This window comes from Malania oleifera, chromosome 6 (genome assembly GCF_029873635.1).
Source record: "Malania oleifera isolate guangnan ecotype guangnan chromosome 6, ASM2987363v1, whole genome shotgun sequence".
NCBI lineage: Eukaryota > Viridiplantae > Streptophyta > Magnoliopsida > Santalales > Ximeniaceae > Malania > Malania oleifera.
Window position 1 is genome coordinate 33,035,940 of NC_080422.1, and position 21,081 is coordinate 33,057,020.

Genomic DNA, 21,081 nt, shown 5'->3' on the forward strand with positions numbered 1-21,081 from the left:
TCTTCACATTTATTAGGAATATTAACTGGTCTATCTTTATTATTGCAGGATTATTGTTGTCATGCCATTTGTTTTCAAGTTTAGATTTTTGGTTGCATCTACTTATAAATATTAGATGATGTATTATCAAAGTAAGGGTTTTTTTTTTAACCGCCATGTCATGTATTAAGGTCATTATCATGTTTCGTTATTTAATGTCGTTTGAGATGGTATATTGGGCTTTGATTTGATTTCCTATTATAAGTTTATGAATTACCATGCTGATTGTTTACATATAGTAAGAGTTTGGATATATTCCCATAATTTAATTGTTTCCTTTCCTAGGTATAATTACTTGCTAATTTTAGGTTTACTTAGTTTGATTACAAGATTGTTTCTTTAGTTTTGGTGATTTTGTTTATACCCTTAGTTGTGTGTTCATATTAAGGTAAGCGTCCTATTATTAAAATATGCTTATTATCTTCATTATTATTATTATTATTATTATTATTATTATTATTTACTAATATTGTTATCATTATCCCCATTATTATTTATTATTATTATAGGCATTGTGATAGTTTAATATCTTAACTTATTATCCCATTAATACATATTAAAACCTCCCATACTAGTATTTTCCTATAAATATTTTCTATTCAATTTCAAAATTTGGGAGCGTATTTTCTTAAATATATATATTTTTTATTATCCCTATGATTTTAATGTTAGGGTATGAGTCTTTGGTTTTTTACGTACCTTTAGTTATGAGGGAATATGTAAATATTTAAATTTTGCATATATTTTTGTATTATTTATTTACTTATTTATTATTCACTTTGCACGTGTATTAATAAATTTACTAGAGGAGTAATTTTAAAGATTTTTTAGATTAACTTAGGGATAATTCTAAATTAATTAGGTACCGTTCGTAAGAACGGGCACGTAGGGGGTGCTCGTACATTCCCCTCGCGTAACCGAACTCCCGATCCCAATTCTGGTAACGTAGACCCATTCTACCCCTAACAGGGTAGTAATCATATGTTCTAACCATAGTAAAAGGTTAGTGGTGACTCCGACATTCCCTATTTTTCTTTGAAAATTTAAAATATATTTTAATTTCGCTGCCCGGGGCACACGGGCTCCGGGACTTCGCGACAATATAACTTTTTACATATGATGATATCATTACATAAAATAATTAATTTGATTTTTTATTAAATTATATTGTAATGTATTGTATTCAAAGATATTAATAATTAGTATTATTTTTATTTTTAGAAATAAATATGTTTTTCTAAACTAATATAGTTTAGAATACATAGTATACTTTCCTATCATATGCTAAAAATTGACATCATTATTGTATTATTTTTTTTGGTTAGTATAATATATATTACAAAAAATATATCTTATATTATATAAATAGTAAGAGAAGATTATGTTTTACAATTTTTTTGAGATTTTAATTATTTTTAATTTTAGTTTTAATTTTAAGAGTAAAAAACACTGACATCTCCTAAGGTTTGGTAAAAAAACAATAATCTCCCTTAAAATTTCAAAAATGTCACAAATCTCACCTAAAATTTATCAAAAAGACACATACCTAAAATTTTTATAAAATACAAAGGGAGATGTGTGATTTTTTTGATAAATTTTAAGAAAGATTTATGACATTTTTAAAATTCTAAAAAAAGTCTCTATTTTTTTTTCACAAACCTTAAAAAAATGAATCTTTTATCCTAATTTTAATCATATCTTATTGAACTTCCTAATTTTAATCTTTTTGCAGAATTATTTTCCGCAAAAAGGTATTATTAAATATATATTTTTTAAAAATAGATAAATTAGGAAAAAACTTTGCGCAAACCGGTTGGACTGTCGGTTCCTGGATTTGATCTCAGCCGTTGGAGTGGATGGTTCATATCTGTTGGATATGCTACGAACCCTTGTCTTTTATTTTCCCTCTTACTTCACGTAAAAACTGGCTTTCTCCTACCTTCTCCCTCAAAACTAGACCTGACAAATTAGATAAAAATCTATTAATCTGACCCACATCTAACCCGTTTTAATCGACTTATAATCAACTGCTTGCTAAATGAATTAAATATGATTTTTAATTTTCATATCTACTTCTTTAGTGGGCCAGATCGATTTTATCCTGCGAATATTCGCCAAATCGCTTAAAAACCCATTACTAATTAACCCAACCCAAGAAGTGCCCATAAGCTCACTGCCCAACTATGGAAAGCCCAGTGCCCAGCATTGTCCACACGGCCCATTAGGCATTATTTATGCCAGGTCTTCACAGTGGAGTCCCACTCCAAGGCCAGCCCTATTCGATTCAAGCCCTAGCCCTAATGCCCTATTCGATTCGACATTCGATCCAAGAGAGAGCCAGCACTAGAGACCCTTCTTCTTCGACCCTTCGCGAGTCCATCTTCGATCCTTCGAACCAGTGGGAGCTTCCTGAGTTCATCTTCAACACTTCGAACCAGTAGGAGTCTTTCGTGAGTTCGTCAGGAGCTTCGTGAGTTCGTCATCGACCCTTCGAACGAGTTGGTCTTCCACACTGCGAACCATCAGAAGCCCTTCGCGAGTTCGTCAGGAGCTTCGTGAGTTCGTCGTGGACATTTCGAACCAGAAGCTCTTCGCAAGCTCGTCTTCGAGCCATCGTGATTTCATCTGCTTCGAAGTTCGAATTTGTGAGTCTTCTTCTTCTTCTTCTTCTTCTTCTTCCACTTCTCTGTTATTGCATATTAGGACATTACATATTTCTACAAATTTTCTGCTTCTAGACTAACAAAAAGGTAAGGCAGTGAAAAATAATTCCTTTGCTGGCCTTTATAATTCATAAATTTCATCTTTTATTCCTGTTGGATGTTTTGGTGATACATGACATGGCTTTAACAGTTTAACCAAGTGCAGAACTGTCCATGGTTGTAATCTATGCTAAATCAGCTTGTTGTATTAAATTGGGTATCTTGGAAGGGAGAATGAACTCTCTTTAGGCTTCAAGTTAATAGTAGAAGATAATAAGGAGAGGCCTGCTGTATCTTGCTCTCTGTCACCCACATTCTTTTTGTTCAGATAAATCCTCCAGAAGAACATGACCAAGAATAGAGATTGTCAGTTTGGCCAAAAAAATGAACAGATTGAACTAATGAAAAGGCCATTTTATGATCAACAATTGTTGTACAAAGTTTGTATTTTCCCACACCACTCCTACATAAATTTTTTAATCTAGGTTAATCTGTATCATAAGATAATTCAATCCTCCATGAGAAGGAATATCAGCCACTTTCTCAAATGTAGAGATGAAAAAGAAAATATACATTTTACTGTGGAGTAAAGGGTAAGTAAAGTTGTGCATGTGGTCCCAAGCCACACCAATTTACATGCCATCATGCCATGAATGAATTCCAAAAGAGAACATATGCCAAACAGATAAGACATTATCAATGTCCATGACCATGCGGTATAATTGGATTTTTTTCCACTTGTTGAGTTGGGTTGCTGCAGAAGGATTAAATGTACTGCAAGGCTGCAAATTCTTAGCATCAGCAAGACTGTTGATGTATATGTATGTCTATATCTGTATGTAGTACATGTACAAATTCTTTATGGTATATATATGTAAATGTATGTCTATATCTGTATGTAGTACATGTACATGGTCTCTTTCAAAGTTTTAGGATACTTCTAAAGACTATGGAGTCTGATTCTGAAGTTATATCAATATTGAAATTTCTTCTCATTCTTACTTATAAAGTTTTTTTGACAGAACCAAGAACTATATTAAATATTAATTAGTCCACGACTCCATGGCGCAATGGTATGAGGTGATGGTTGGATTATGGTCGTTTTCTAGTTCTTTCTTTATATGCATAATGACAACTTTTTGACTTGGTCAGTCAAATTTCAATATAAATATTGTGGTCGTTTGACTTATTTCATTATGTTCAATATAGATATAAAATGAAAATATTTAATCCCATTTTTTCTATTTTTACAGTGCATTATAAGGATTAGGAGAAAAAAATGTCTCAGTCAATAGCGAATTCAATTGATCAAAATGATGAAATAGTGGTGTTTAAAGAAACTCACATGCTTTAAGAACAGTTGTAATGTTTATATTTTAGAGACTCACACGAGTCACACGCTTTGAGTTTCTATTTTGAGTTGGATTGAGACTAATTTATTATGTTTTATTGCTCTTGTAATTTTACTTGCTTGATTTAGGAGTTGTTAATTAATATAAATGATTGAATGGTTGATATAGTTACTAAAAAAGTTAATACACAAACTAATCGCAAGTTATCGTATACAACTTAATATATTATGACACAAAATAAATTATTAATAAAGTTATATTTGAGAATGGCGGATTATCCACCCATCTGCCATGAATTATCCGACCCGAAACCGCTTAATTCGCCACTTAAACGAGTCGAATATGGATTATGATTTTTTCACCTGATAATCAGCCTTATCCGTCACTGATTATCCGACCCGATCCGCTTTGCCAGGTCTACTCGAAACAGGTCTTTAAGGTTTGGAGATGGGGGCCAAGGGGAAGAAGCTCATGAAGAAGAAATTAAACAAGGTGTCTGTCGATTTTTCGGTTTCTAGTGATAAAAACGAAGTTTCTGATTTCTTGGTATGTCACTACTTGATTTACTTAAATTCATTTTAATAAATTTGTTCCTAGATAATCTGTTCGTTTGTGTTCATGATTTATATTCATGTATGAAGCCGCTGGAAGGTGGTCCTGGGCGCAAAATTCCTGAGCAAGAAATACCTGAGAACACTGGCGCGGTCTTATATATTGGACGGATACCACATGGGTTCTACGAGAATGAAATGGAAGGTGGGTTTTGATATTTTTCCTTATTATTGTTGTTATTTTATATTATAAATTTCTAATAGTTTGCTTAAGCGAAACACCAAGGAGTTAACTATCTGTTGTACTCCTTTCTTCCTGTTAATTGGGTATTTTTTGGCAGGTTACTTTAAACAATTTGGCACTATCAAGAGACTTAGAGTTGCTCGGAATAAGAAGGTTAGGCATCTAACCTTTTTTTCTCCTGTTACCAATGGTATTATCCGGTCCTTTTTGGATTCCGACTAATCCAGGGGTGGAGGGGTCTTCCCTTAATTCCCTTAATACATTTTGTGTTATCTAATTATTATTTTTAAACGTTTAAAACCATGTTTGATAAGGGTGCTTTGTGTTTTTGGTTTATCCTTGTTTAAGGGTCAATCAAGAGGGAACTTGGAAATTATATTATTTTTAATTTATAATTTTCTTATTTTAAATACAAAAAATTGCACGCATACACACACTCGAAAAGAATCACTGCATTTGCAAAAATTGCTTGTGGAGATAATCAATCTTACATCTTCTTGTGTGGTGGTTGCATGAGGTGGTACCTATCTAATGCCTCTTTATTAATGGAGAATCTAAATCGCGGTTTAGGGCATCGAGTGGTTCAAGCAATGGGATCTGCTTTCTCCTTTTTATTTTTTGTTTGTTCTTGTGGTGGATATTTTGAGTAGATCGATTCATAAGGCTGTAGTTAGAGCTTGTGGTGGATATGTGGAGAAGATGTCTAGGTGATTGGAGAGGTGGACGGGTGCTTTACGCTCTCTAGGTGAGCATATTAACCTGATTGGAGAGGTGGCAAGTTTTTCTATTAGCTTTCTCTATTTCTTGTCAATTTTTAAAATTTCGGTGGGGTAGCTAGAATTATTGAGAGTCATGGGAGATTTTTTTGGACCAGGGCGGGGGAGAAAGCTAATGATTGCTTTAATGGATAAATTGTTTTGACGATTTCCCTTAGAGCCTAGGAGAGACTTCTATTTGGCACAAAGTTATTGAAAGGAAATTTGGCATGCAAGACTATCATGGGGATGCTAATGGTGCTAGGATGTTCCTTTGAGAGTCCTTGACAGCATAGTTCACAAATCTATCCTCTCTTTATCCCTTGTACCAAATCTTTTGTGAGTGATACATTTCACATTTGGTCTTGGAAGACATTTATTTCCTGATTTGAATAGGCTTTCTTCATTGCATAATGGAACAATTTTTTTTTTTTTTTAAATTTCAAATGGGGATAAATTCTATTGGGACTTTATTTCCGTAGGTCTCTTAATGATAGGGAGGTGTTGGAGCTTACTTCTTTGTTGTGCTTATTGGACAAAAGTCATGAGAGATTTTCTTTGATCTGGGTGGAGGAGAAAAATTATTTTGCTAATTGGGAACTTGTTTGTTGGTCTAGAAAGGAGGGGTGATGTGTGATGAGAAGTGGGTATTTGGATGGATCAATTTGACCCAATTTGGAGGCCTATGTCGAAGAATATAGTCAATGGTTCATTGGGTCGGAAATGTGCTTAGTTAGTTGTTCAAGTATTTGTGTAGTTTTTTTGAGAGATTTCTTACTCTCCTCTGTAAATTCTCCCTATTAAAGAAATTTCTTTTGCTATAAAAAAAAGTGTGTGTGTAGTTTGCTTGTATTAGGATTATGTATGTTGGAGGCTTGTTTGTAGTGTTTGTGTATTTTAGGGTATGTTTGTAATGTAATGTAGTTTTAGGGGTATGTGTGTAATTTCATGCGTTGGCTTTCTTATTAATAGTGCTTGAAAACCCTGTTGTAAGCCGTGATTGTTGAATTTGAATTTGAGAAGTGAACGTGAGTTCCCCTTTGTACCTTCTCTTTTCTCCCTTCCCTGTCCTTCCTCTCTTCAATTTCTTTTGGTCTCTTTCATGGCTGTAGATCCTTGATGCTACCCTTGCATTATTTGGTATAAGAGCCAACCATGATTTCATTCTTCCATTTCAATTCCCCCATCTTTCCCTTTCACTCTTCTTCTTCCTCCTCCTCTTCTCTTCTTCATTCTCCCCATAGTTCTATGACTTCCCTTTGCTCTTTGTTGCTGCTTCTTCCTTCTTCTTCTTCCTCCTCCTTGTCTTTTTCTCTGTCTGTTTTTCTTTCTTCATTCCCTCTCTAATTTTTCTCTACCTTGAAAAATAAATTCGAAAAATTAGTTCTGAATTGTTTCTGAAATTTTAGTAGTCTCCCCATTTGTTCAAACACCACTCTCTATACACCATTGTGAAACACACCCAACCCATTGAAATCAAAACCCCTTGAAACCTTTTCCTTCAAATTTTCATCACCATCTAACCATGCATGTGGGCCCATGTGCCACCACTCGGTTACCCAACCATTGACCCTTTAAAAACCCTAATCTCATGTGCATTCCTTAGTGCACCACCACCGCCATTTCAATCCCCATCCCATGATCTCCTCTTGCCTCAACTTTCATCACTAGAGGATCCTCACCGGCGCCAGCAACTGCGAGTAAGAGTCTGCTAGACTCTCCTCCTATTTCTAGTCTCACAAGAAATTAACCAGCCACGGTATTTGGGGTTTTCTCTGTGATATTTTGACTCGCAAGGAGATATTTGATTGTGGATATAATATATTGCAAGAAAATGGGATAAGTTGGCATAAAACACTAGAAATTGTGGCTGCCAACATTAGAAATCAGATCCTAATGCTGCATTTGTGAGTTTTCTAAGTGAATTCACTTCATTTTGTGTGATACTCAAGATTGAAGGTGACTTGAAGATTGTTCTTAAACAACTGAGAGTGAAGCTTGTGGTTTGCATGAATAATTGAGCCTTGTTCACAAATCTATTAAGAATATTTGGTGATATATAATTGCATTATGATGACCAATGTCCAATTGTCTCCAAAGGTTGAATTTTTGTCCTGACAGGTTATAAAACATGGGAAATGCATTGGAGACTATTACCACTTCAACTAAAGTTGCAGCCTTAGGTAAAAGGCCCATGGAATTTACTACCAAACAAGATGGTGGAATAGCTGTTGTCCCTTATACTTTTGTGTTGTGTGAAGGGCGAATTAATCATTTGAGTAAAGGAATTAAATTAAAGTCCTAGATTTTAATGGTGATGGTTCTCTTGATGAATTTGATGATTGGGTGTATTCTTTGGAGTACTATTTCCGATGGTATGACATGAATAAGGCTAGAAAGTTGTACTTGGCTTAATCAATATAGAAGGGAATTGCCCGAATTTGGTGGATTAAACGATAGGAGATCTTTAGAAGAAGGAGATTTGGTGTGATTATAATGTGGGATGAGATGAAGCAAGCCATGTAGGAGCAATTGTGCCTCCCAATTTTCAACAGTGTGTTCATCTCCAACCCTTTGATTTGAAGCAAGAAGAAAGGATAGTGGAGTACGCTTGTAGGTTCTATCATTTGGCTACTCGTGCCAATATAGAATGGAAAGAGGATGTGATGATCATAGTTGTCAAATTGAAATTTGAATTGTGAATCAAAATTCCAGCATTGGGAATCAAGAATCAATAATTGAATCGAATCGTAAGATTTGGTGAATTTTCCAAAATCAATTCTAAATGACATGCATATATTGGTATATAATCAACAAGCAAAACAACAAAATGCATTTCAGTTTTGATAATAAAAAAACATATTTCATGTGTATGCTTTCCATAAACAAATGAAATGTAAGAGGATGAGGTAGGAAATATTAATAAAATAGTGAACTTTATGCTGTTTAAGGGAAGGATTCAAGAAAAAAAAATAAAAAAATTGAAATTTTGGTGTTTATCAACAATTAAAAATATATTTCATGCTTATTCTTTCTCAGATTAAAAATAAAAAATAATTTAACTAAAAATTATAATAATTGAACAAACTACTAGAAGAACTTACTTTTGAATCTTAACAACACAATGAAACATGAGTACTACCACCTTAGCCGGCGTGTGTTCCACCCCTTCTTCTCAATGGTGGAGCACTATACTCCTGTTAGAACAACAAATGGTTTTGTGAAGGTAAAGTAAGACCCATAGTTCTATTTTATCCTCTTTTTAAGCACAAAACTGATGTAAACTAGGAATGGAAGGTAATCATGTAAAAATAAAAGTGATAAAATAGGAAAGAAATGTTGCTTTGGGGGTTTCAAACTAGTTGGGTTTGCTAGGATATGATAGGTCCAGAATCGCGAGAATGGATAGATTTAGATCAATTTGATAGATTCATGAGGTGGATCAATAGATTTGACAACAATTCAGTTGATTTTAGATTCACTAGTATGATTTGAATCAATTTGGTGAGAAATTGACATGAATTGTATGATTTGAATCGTGAATCATAAGATTCTAACAACTATGGTGATGATGGCTTTGTACAGAAAAGGGTTGAAGCCAACTCTTCCCTCCAAGTCTCATTATAGTTGGGGATGTAGTACAGGTTGCCACTCTGATTGAGGAGATTATGCAATGCCATCCTTCTAGAGTTACATCAACCCTTTGATTTTAGAAGAGTGCTAGTGAAGTTGTATGAGAGAAGTCAATTGAGCAATTGGGTAAAGGTTTTTGAACCAATCCCTATTGGAAGGCTCCTGAGCATTCCAGAACAACTTCTAAGAGCCAACCATCACTCAAATGCTTTAAATGTCAAGGTTTTGGACATCAAGTTGCACAATTTCCTAACCAAGTTATGGCTGTTGTGGAAAAATAAGATGATAATGATGATGATAAAACTCAAGTAGGTGGAGTTGAAACAAAAATTCCAAGTGACTTTGATGATGATGGCAATGTGAAAATCTGTTTAGTGTGGCTGTTGCGGAAAAAGTAGATGATAATGATGATGATAACACTCAAGTAGTTGGAGTTGAAACAGAAATTCCAAGTGACTTTGATGATGATGGCAATGTGAAAATCTGTTTAGTGCTTTGACATATGCTCTCATACCACAAAATTAAAGAAAAAGAGGATTGGAGTCCGACCAACATCTTTCTAACTCAGTTGATATGCCAAAAGTAGTTTTGTATTTTGGTTATTGACCCTGATAGTTGCATAAATGTAGTTTCTGAAGAAGCTGCGAAGAAGTTTAAATGTGGAAGTTGAGCCTGATCCTGAATCATACAAAATTGTTTGAGTGAATGGTACCAACTTGAAGGTCCATGATCATTGCTTACTTACCTTCAAGATTTGTTCCATTGTGGCGACAATGCAATGTGATATCCTTCCTCTTAAAATTTGTCATATCCTTTTGGGTTGTTCATCATTATTTGATAGGAAGGTGAAACATGATGGATATGAGAATTCTTATTCCCTCTCCATTGACGACAAGAAGTATGAGTTGATTCCATTACAAATTCTCCCACTCACCAAGTTGAAGGATATTGCTAGTTCCTTTCTTATGAAACGAGATGATTCTATTCATGGTGATGGTCTCCTTGGTACTTTTCATCGAGTTCTTTTGGAAGAATGGAATTGATGTAGGATGGGAAGCGGTATTTGCATGGATCAATTTGACACAATTTGGAGGCCTATGTTGAAGAATAGGGTCAATGATTTATTGGGTCGGAAACCCAAATAAGCTTAGTTAGTTAGTTGTTTAAGTATCTGTGTGTAGTTTGCTTGTCTTAGGATTATGTATGTTACGGGGCTTGTTTGTGGTATTTGTGTATTCTAGGTGTATGTAATGCATTGCGGTTTGATTTCATGTGTTTAGAGGCTTTCTTATAAATTGTGTGTGGAAGTCATGTTGTACGGAGTTATTGTTGAATTTGAATTTGAGAAGTAAACGTGAGTAACCCCTTGAATCTGCTCTCACCTCCTTTCCCCTTCCTTCCTCTCTTCAATTTCTTCTAATCTCTCCCATGGCTGTAGATCCTTGATACTCAGGGGGGCTGGCTCTAAGCAAGTTGGTGTCTAAAATGGCTCTGAGATTTCCTATTGAGGAGACTTATCTTTGCCATAAAGTTGTTAAAATAAAGTTGGCATGCAGGTTAATGGGTGGGATGCTAATGGGGCTAAGATGTTCCTTTGGCAGTCCTTAGAAGTGTATTTTGCAGATATATCCTCTCTTTATCCCTTATACCAAATTTATTGTAGCTTGTAGGCAATGCGTATTGCATTTGATTTTAGGAAGACATTTGGGTGGATGATTCTACCCTTTGCACTTCCTTCCCTCATTGCATAGGCTTCCTCATTGCATAATGGATCTATCTATTCATTTTTTTTAAATTTTTTTTATTTTTCTTTATTTTTAAAATTTTATTTTTTGTTTTATTTTAAATTTCAAATGGAGATGAGGTCTCTTGGGACTTTCATTTTCTTAGGTCTCCAAATGATAGGGGATGTTGGAGCTCCCACTTCTTTGTTGTGCTTGTTGGAGGTAGTTGTCGTTCCATTAGGATGGATTAATGGTTGTGGGTTCTAGACTCTTTAGGGGTGCACTTTTGCAAGTCTTTTTTTGAGCATTTTTTTCCATGAAAACATGTCTTTTCTGCTTCATTTTACTGTTTGGACTTTGGAAGGCCATAGTCCCCTAAGATTAAGGCTTTTATTTGGTTAGTTGTTCTTAAAAAAGTTAATACTAACAATCTGTTGTAGAGTAGGAGGCCTTTTAAAGCTATATCTGAATGTATGTTCTTTGTGTTCTGACAGTTCACATCTTCTTCTCGCCTGTTCAGTCATTGTTGTTTTTCTTGGAGTGCTTGGAACAAACTTTTTGAATTAGTCAGAGAGAGTTGGGTTTGTTTGGAGTTGGGGGAAGGATTAATTGGCTATCTCAGTTATACGGGTTTTGGGGGGAGTAGAGATGGTTCGGCTTTGTGGACATGCAGGGCTTTTTGCTGTCTTGTGGGGTATTTGGTTGGAGTGGAATGCTTGTATATTTATGGGGAATAAGATGTCTTGCTCTATACCCTGGGAAAAGATTCAGCATGTGGTCTTGTTGTGGGATTTCGCAAGTGGTTTTGAGAAGGCTGTCTTTTTCAGATTTAAGTGCGATTGGCTGGCTGTATTGTTTTGATATGTTTTTTTTTTTTTTCCTTTTTCTCATTTCGAGGATTTATTATGCTCCTTTTGCACATTTTTCTGTTCAGTAAAATTTCTTCTTACAAATTGGTGTTATAGGTCTTTAAATGTGTTTCTGATCTTGCATCTGGTCTCTAAACAGCTGCAATTTGTTTGTTTTTTTTCCTCTTTGGAAATTACTAGTAAACATAGTCTAGAACTGTCTTTGATTATACCAAGCAGAAGTACGCTTGATGGCCTTGAAGCTACTTAAAAAATGGTAAGGTCTGGTTAGCTAAAGACCTTTTGGTAAATTTTGTTTTCATTTGCCAACTTAAGTAGATCAGATGCCATTCTTATACAACAGTGGAATCTTTGGCATCTTAAATTGCTTGTTGATCCCTCAGGTGGGGTGGGTTGGTTTTTCTGGGGGCTTGGTGCAATATGTTGAGGTCCGTATTTGAATGCCTGTGTCTGGAGGTTTTTTCTTAGAAAATATAAGAGCTTTGAAAATTTATATGGCAAGATGTTATATTAAAAAATTATTGCTTGGAAAATTATATATTATGAGGTTCATACATGAACACTTTGTTTGGGTATAATACTGATGGCTTCACCAATGGTTATGTGATGGAGAAAAAGGAGTGCCAACTTGCATAAAGGCGCTTCTTTTCAGGGGAATTTGTATTTCCTCTCAAAGAATGTAATTTCTTTTTTTCCTTGAACTTGTCGATGGTTTCCATTGCTATTTCTTTCCTCAAAAGTATAGAGGCTTGTTGAGATTATTGTAGATTTGAATGATTGTTTCTTTTATGACCATTATGATTCATCTGTTACATTTTGAACTCACTCCTTTATTAATTTGGACTCTTTGCTTTCATTTTTTCCAGACTGGAAAATCCAAGCACTTTGGCTTCATTGAATATGAGGATTCACAGGTTCTTTTTAAAACATAAAGCAAACTTATAGTATGATTATTTTTAAGTTTTGATTAGTTTGTTGGTTAAGTGCAGGTGGCTAGAATTGTAGCTGATTCTATGCATAATTATCTTTTGTTTGAGCACGTGTTACAAGTTATCCCTATTCCTCCGGAGCGTGTTCATCCAAATTTGTAAGCAATTCTTTATGTTTTGCCTTATTATATTTATTTGATGCATATGTTATATGAAGTCAGAAAATGTGGACAGCATCAAATTATTTTCTACTTTGGAAATAGCCACCTGGAAATTTTTGATGTTTATTCTCATCATAGTCAATTTGCTGAACATATTTTCCAAAAATGGAAAATATTGTGTGTGTTTGTTTTGTATTTGTTTAGCTGTTTTTCTTTTTGTAAAGTTAGGAATTTTTGTTCTCCTTTTTTTATTTTCCATTGTCGTCGTAACTTCTATTCTCTTCTAATACAGTTCTTTATCAAACACTCGCACACATAATCTCCAACATGCATTGGTAGCACCCTTTCATTTTCCTTCTAATTATAAATAAAGCAAGAAAAGTGTGCCATGGTTGTTTCTAAACACAACTGAAGCAACTTCTGCTTCTTAAATCTGCCCATTCGACAAGGCATTTTTGCCCCAAAAAAAAAAAAAGCAGCTCTACCAACTATATTTTCTGCCATTGCTGGAAAAATGGTTCAGATATGCGATTAGAGGTATTGATGGCTTTAGAGCACGGAGTGGATTTGATGGTCTATGGCCCATCAAATGATGCACTTCAATGCGGTCACTTCTAAACTTTTTGATCGTTTTTAGAATATGATCAAATTAGCCACCCAGTGCTCAAGGATAAAGAAACCCACCCCACATCAGATGGTTTGGTAGGGTAGATAATAAATTTCAATGGGATTAATTTTCCCTTTTTTTCTTGGGGGAGCAGGGGGGCTTGGAATTTTCTTTTGTGATCAAGGATGAAACTCATCCATCTTTTTATTTATTTATTTGGGTATGAGTACATTAACGTTTTCCAACTTGTGTGATGTTGTTCAGCCTGACAAATGGCAGGGTATGAGCCCAAGCATGGTTCGGTATGCTTGAATAAAATAATTATATACATATATTTTATATCAATAATATATTTCATATATTTAAATATTTTGAATGCATTTAATGCTGGACTTGCTCTCTCAAGGATAAGCTTACATAGGGCGACATGCTGGCCAATTTTCAAGCTAATTGGGGCTTGAACTAACCTTTTGGATCCCCCCCTTCCAGCATCCTTCTGAGGTCATGAAAGATGTCTCATTCAGAGATTTATTTGGTATAGTGGTGTCGCCGTTCCTTGAGGGTTCTGGATGGTTTTCTTGTTTACTTTTGTTTTCCTTGTTCTACCAAATGTGTGCAGACGCATAAACCAACTATCATATCTTGTAATAACTAAATAATCATTAAGATAATGCAAATGCAACTTCAATTCACCACTATATATTCACTTGGATTTAGTTTTGCACCTCGTGAAATGTGAATAGCTAGAGACAGGCCAACATATTCTTCATGTTTTTGACTTGATCTTGTTTTTGGGCTAAAAAATTAAGCCTATTGGCCCATTGAGAAAGAATTAAAAATACAGCAAGGAGGGCGTGTTCATGAGAGAGGAAGGTTGGAGGTTTGTTGCTGTTGAAAGCAAGTTTTTGATCTTGTCTTGGGTTACTGGGGAGGGAGAATAGTTGACTTTGAACATAGGGTTTGGAATAAAACTCCTTGGTAAGGGAGGTAAGGAGTGGGGCAGGAAGGATGTTGCTTCAATCCTGACTAGTCTTCTGGTGAGAAGGGCCATTACTTGTGGTTCAGGATGAGGAGACTGGGATGGAACTTTATGTTAGAGCTGTATTGCAATGATGCTGGGAGGATGTTGGTTTTGTTGTAAATCAGTTAGGGGCATGAGGCGGTGCTAGGGGGGCTACAATTTGTAAAATCCCCTAGATTAAGGCAAAAGGATGATGGAAGCTCTTCATTTGTCAACAGGAGATGTGCAAAACACGTGCCCAACTGCATTCTTGATGGTAGGAGGATAGGCAAGCAATTCTCGTCGGGGGCTGTTGTCTCAATAAAATCTCTAATGAGACAAGGAGGATACTCAAGCAGGCATAGGAGACTTTTGGTGGGGGATTTTTGTTTGAACAGTGGATGTGATACTGGAGGAAGAATTTTTTTCTTGCTAAAGAAGAGCTTTATAGGGGAATTGCAGAGATTAGATGAGTTTGATGATGGATTATTTCCACATCTGCCTGACAAATACACCCACGTTAGGAACCTACGATCACTCATTAATGATTGCTCAAGTTTGATAGATTCCCCCTCTAGAACAAGAAGTTTTGGCTCCTTGAAAAGAGTAAGGGAAAATAGCCCATTAACTTTGTTGAGCGTGAAATTGGGCTTCTAATGGCAGGCTTGCCACATGGGTTCTAGAAGGAAGACTGGAAGACAAAGCATGTTCTACATTAAAGGGGCTTCTTGGCTGTGTGGAATGTGGAGATGATAGGAATAAGAGAGGGTGGAAAACTAATCCTGCAAATGCTTCAACAGAGATCTGTGGAGGTTTGAAAGTGGGCTGGTAGGACTCACAGATGTAGGCTTGTTGGAGTAAGGTAATGACAGGAGGGTTTGATGTCTGAAGGTAAACAAGAAAATGATGAGAGGTTGAAGTGGTCAGACTTCACTCAGCGAGGTGATGGGTCACAACAATTAAGAGTTTAATCAGCCATAGTTTGTTGTATTGTCATTATTACTAGAAAGCTGGACCTAGAGCTGCCAAAATTAGGGAGGATCAATTAAAGATGATCATATGTGAACTTCTTTATGTTGTGTTGGCTATGAATGCATTTCTAGAAGGGGAGAATTGCTGCGATGAGTAGTTGGCCTCTAGTTGGGAGTTGAAGAAAGTGAAAGGCAGTGAGTGAAATCCTTGGGTTGTTGTTTGATAGTTTTGAATATAGGGTCTATAGATGGACATTTGTGGTGGTGAATTGCTGCACGCTAGCTGTCTCAGAAGTAGCCATCAATTTAGGTTGGGCCCCTACTTTATAAAAGAAGGGTTTGTAGACTCTTCGAAGACAGAGAAACAGGAAGAAGAGGAGAAAGGGGAAAGTGCTTGAAAAAAGACTACAACTAATTTCAGCTTTAAAAGATAACTTTGGAGATTGGAATTTTGTGTAAATTACAAAAATAGAGTAAAAAACAAGAGGCTGGAGGGGTGTGGGGGAGGTTGGCATGGTACACTCTGATGTTTTGTGGAATCTTAAGGGAATAAATGACCTGAAAAAAGGGTGCTCTTGAAAAATTATCTAAGATTTGAAGGGCTGGTATTGTGTGCCTATAGGACACCAAATTGAATTTGTTTTGAAAGGTGTATGCGTTCTGGTGAGCATTTTAACCCTAATGAGTCACGATATAAGCCCTTCTAGAAATTTTTGTTTTACATAAAAATTTATAAATAAATTTTATATATTTATATATTAAAAAAAGAGGAAAAATTACAAACAAAACTTGGAAAAAAAGAACCAATCAGGATTTGTAGAATACGTGTTGGTCATTTTAAGCATACGTACTTGAATCCACTCAAGTAAACTAGGCTAAGGATCATTCCATCTTAGTCATGGTAGGAGTATTGAAGAAAAGTAGTCATGGTAGGAGTATTGAAGAAAAGATTGAACTTATTGGTCAAGAAAGTAATTACACCAGAAGATTTCAATATCTTTTATTTATTATGCAAGTGGAAAGGGAAATTTGGGCATAGAGTTATGCAGGTTGGGTAATAAGAAGTGTTTTGTGTGATGGTGGAATACTCCTAAAATTAAAATAAAAGTTCTATAAGACGGCTATAAGACCAACTATATTACATTGATGAGAATAATGGGCAAGTTAGAAACAACATTTGCAAACAATAAAAATTTTTGTTATGAAAATGCTAAGGTGGATGAGTGGTATAATGCTAAAAGATAAACGACATTGCTCAGTCACCATGGGTTTGATGTTTTGTTAGAAGATAAGAAGAGATCGGATGGAATGAGGTGATAAACGACGTTGCTCGGCCACTAGTTGTGAAAAGTGAGGATTTTTGTGCTTACTGTGGTAGTGTGCTGTTGGTCAATAGAAAGAATTAGGTGGTTGGAGTGTTAGAGGAGCAGTGGTAGGGTTTCCAAGGGGCAACATCATTGGAAGAAGATGGCTTGGTTGGTCTTGGGCTTGCAGCTATAATGTATTTTGGAGTTTGCAAGGTACTATAAAGCTTCTAATTTCAAGTTGGTCCAATTGTTAAAAACCTATTACTAAGGCCTCATATTTTAATTCAAGAAAATTCTCAGTAGTGTCTTCTTAAGGCCCAAAAAATGTCACATTCTGATATAAGGTGGCCCTTTTAATTAAAGAGGGGGTGAATATTAATGGAAGGCTCAAAAGTTAGGTTTGGGAGTAGAAGGGTCATTGTGTCTTGCAATAAGGTTGTTGTAGGGGTGTTGAAGAGTAGCTTTCGTGGTTCCATTGTTTATTCTTCTTGGGTAGAAGCAGCTCTTTTTTCGAAAAGAACTCTACAAACTCTTTTTTTTTGGGGGGGGGGGGGTGGTGTTCAAATGGAGTCAGAGTCAGCTATCTTTGAGAAATCGACAACCTCCCAAGATTGTGAGGGAAGTGATCGGAGGGATCCAAAAATCATCTTCTAGTGGTTGGTGATCGTGGCTTAGAATTGTTGGCTAGAGCAGAAAATTTGAAGAAGAAAGCAATTGTGTTGCGGATGGGTGTTTTGTGGATGTAGAAATTTAATTAAGGAACAACCAATCAGAATCTTAATGACGAGTTGTGTGCACCAGTGAATAATTGGGTGGAATGGAAGATCTAATCTTGATGATAGGTCTCTTCCTTTATTTATAATATTTGTCAAAGCACATGTCAATGACCATAATGCCCTTACTCTCTTGCTAACATAACACGCACACACTAACAATGCTAAATAACTAAGATAACCATCAATACTCTCTCTTAAGCTGGAGCATATATAGCATATGCTCCTAGCTTGTTGCAAATGAATTTAAGATGAGCACCCCCCATGGCTTTAGTAAACAAGTCAACAAGTTGCAAATTAGACTTCACATAAATGGTGGTAATGGGATTTTGCATAAGTTTCTATTGAACAAAGTGGCAATCAACTTCAATGTGTTTTATCCGCTCATGGAAGACTGGGTTAGAAGCAATATGAATGGCAGATTGGCAGCCTGATCATCACACATCAGCTCCATAGATTGAGAATGGGGAAAACCCAGTTCTTCTAATATGTTCTTTAGCCAAGCAAGTTCATATGTAGTGTGAGCCATGGCACTAGACTTGACTCAACATTTGACTTGGCCACCACAGTTTGTTTCTTATTCCTTCGAGAACCAACAAAGATACTGTACTCGGTTGTGGATCTTCTCTTTGAAGGTGACCCGGGCCAGTCTACATCAATATATCCCTAAATATGAGTGTGACCTCGATCCTGATATAAGAGACCCCTCCTAGGTGCACCTTTGAGATATATCAAGATGTGAACTATTGGATCCTAATGTCTTGTTCTTGGAGAATCAAGAAACTAACTTAAAATTGCGAAAGGTATATCAAGCCAAGTGACTTTGAGATAATTCAGCTTCCTAATAAGTCTGTGATATTGTCTTGGGTTGGGCAACAAATCACCCATATTTGGCACTAGCTTACTATTAGGATCCATAGGTGTATCAACAGGTTTGGATCCCAACAGTCCAATCTTATCTAAAAGATCAAGAACATACTTCCTTTGTTACAAGACGGCTCCGGTACGACTGTACGAGATCTTGATACTTCTATACCCAAGAAGTACTTAAATGGTACCAAATCCTTCGTCTAAAACTTAGTTTGTAGGGAATGCTTTAGGCTCAAAATGCCTTGATCATCATCACTAGTAATAACAATATCATTCATATACACAATAAGTAGACTTTTTTTGGATGGAGTATGACGATAAAATAAAAAATGATCTATTGCACACAGTTGAAGACTAAACTCAAGTACTACAACATTGAAGAGACCAAACCATGGCTTCAGTGACTGTTTTAAGCCATATAGTAACTTCTTGAGCTAACACACTAAGCCTGACTCCCCTTGAGCAACAAACCTAGGTGGTTGCTCCATTTAGACCTCCTTCTGAAGATCACCATATAGGAAAGCATTCTTCACGTCTAACTGGTGTAGAGGCCAGTGATAGGTAGTGACTAAGGAGATGAACAAACGAATTAAGGCAAGTTGGCTATAGGGGAGAACGTGTCTGAATAGTTCAGACCATACGCCTGAGTATATTCCTCAGCAACAAGGTAGGCCTTCAATCGAGCTAGGGAACCATTTGGATTAGCCTTCATAGTGTACACCCAACAACAACCATAGCAGTCAAAGGCGCAAAGGGTATTTGAAGCCGAGGTGTGAGGCTGAGGCGCACAATTATTAAAATGGTGTACAATGCCTATTTGGTGTAATTGATATATGAAAACTTCTAGTAATATTAGAATTTAAAATGCTAAAATGTTCAATACCAAAATTGAAAATTTAATGAAATTGCCAGGCCGAAGGCCAAAAGCATCAACATAGTTCAACATCAAAATAAAAGTGTGCAATAAAAGATTTCAAAGTCTAAAATCTAAAAATCCTCCTTAATCATCAGTCATCACTCATCATCAACTAATTCTGCCAAGATATCATTAGCTTCCTCTTCATCATCAAAATTTTCTTCTCCAGCATCTTTCTCCTCTTTAGTATCCTTTGCACTATCCACTTGGATCTCATCCGCATCTACAAGTTCCAACATTGTGGTCCGGCCCTTAGCACTGCTAGATGATGCTCTTTGTCTACAAGATGATGACATATTTGCACTTATTCTTGATCTAGCGTGATGCGGGGGGTTATTTACTCTTAACAACTCTAGCAACAGAACCCCAAGTCAAAAGATCATCTTCAAACACAAGTTCATCATCCTCATTGGAATCACCATCCATCCTACAAATCAACCACTCATTACTATCATTAATGTCCTTTAGAAGGATGAGATCAATGGTGTCACACTTGTTTTATTGATGCCTCAAAGTTCGATTATATTTCACAAATGTAAATGTGGCCTCTTTGCTCCCAACAATCTCCTTGTTCAAAAATCAAGGAGTGAAGCCCTTAAAATATTAAATAAACAATATATACACTATAGAATGTAGTTCTAGAAGTAAGTTTATACTTGTTGCAACATAGTTTGAAGCATTATCAGTTACTACTTGAATCACATTTGATTCCCCAATTTCCTCCACCATCTCACCAAGTAATTTGTACATTCTATCTGCATTCTTGACAATATTAGAAGCATCATTAGACTTGATGAACATTGATCCCCTTGGAGAGTTCACTAAAATGTTTATTATGTCCTTGTTAACAACCGAATCTCTCCAACCATCAGACATAATCGAGCATCCATATTTTGCTTATTCCTCCCTATGGACTTTCATCAACTCTTTCATTCAATTAACTTCCTGCTTTAGGAAAGGAGCTCTGACTTCATGATAGCTAAGGGGCTTTATTCCAAGTCCATATTGCCCAATCGATTCAAGTGCCATTGGAAAGCTGTCCAAGCGTACTGCATTAAACGGTATTCCAGCATCATACATCCACCTAGCAAAATCAGCAATTGCCTTTTGTCTTAATTCTTTCTTGCACGCCTCATTTATTGATGTTTGCTTCATCTTCCCTTCTTCCCTAGCTTGAACTGCTTTCTTTGGATCAAGAGTAAAAAACAAGACTATAGGCCCCTTCTGTTTTAGTGTCTTCAAGGTGGATTGGTATGAACTTCGACTTCGAATTCGATTTCGACTTCCACTACTAAGCACTCTCTTGCCATGAGAGTCAATTTCTTGAACTTCATCCTCATCATCTTCACCATAATGATCTATGTCATCAAAGTCATGCAATAACTCATTTTCCTCCGTCTCTATATCTTTCTTTAACATATACTCCCTTATCTTTGCATGTACATGAGCAGGGCACTTAGAGCATTCTTTTACATTTAGAAATCCTTCGACAAATGTTGTTTTGACCGTAATATTCCTCCCTTTGTGACTTTGCCACAAAAATTGCATGTCAAATTATTTCTATTTTTTTGATCATGCAAATGTGCATACTTCCATGTAGGATCTTTCTTTGCAGGGGCAGAGTTTCCACTTCCAAAATCCATTTAAGATTTAAAACCTGGTATTCTAAATGTAAAAG

At 35.9% G+C, this 21,081-nt stretch overlaps 1 protein-coding gene across 2 annotated transcripts in view; it reads left to right on the top strand.

The window, feature by feature from the left end:
* Positions 1–2,236: 2,236 nt before the first annotated feature.
* The window catches only part of LOC131157592 (uncharacterized), a 38,035-nt gene continuing 19,190 nt past the window's right edge, over positions 2,237–21,081 (top strand). The window contains exons 1-6 of one of the 2 annotated variants that reach the window (XM_058111866.1): positions 2,237–2,684; positions 4,509–4,639; positions 4,735–4,849; positions 4,986–5,041; positions 12,736–12,783; positions 12,859–12,956. In XM_058111866.1, the coding sequence (XP_057967849.1) occupies positions 4,541–4,639; positions 4,735–4,849; positions 4,986–5,041; positions 12,736–12,783; positions 12,859–12,956 (416 nt within the window). In that variant the 5' untranslated portion in view covers positions 2,237–2,684; positions 4,509–4,540. The remainder of the gene's footprint in view (positions 2,685–4,508; positions 4,640–4,734; positions 4,850–4,985; positions 5,042–12,735; positions 12,784–12,858; positions 12,957–21,081) is intronic. The other variant, XM_058111864.1, reaches the window with a different exon arrangement.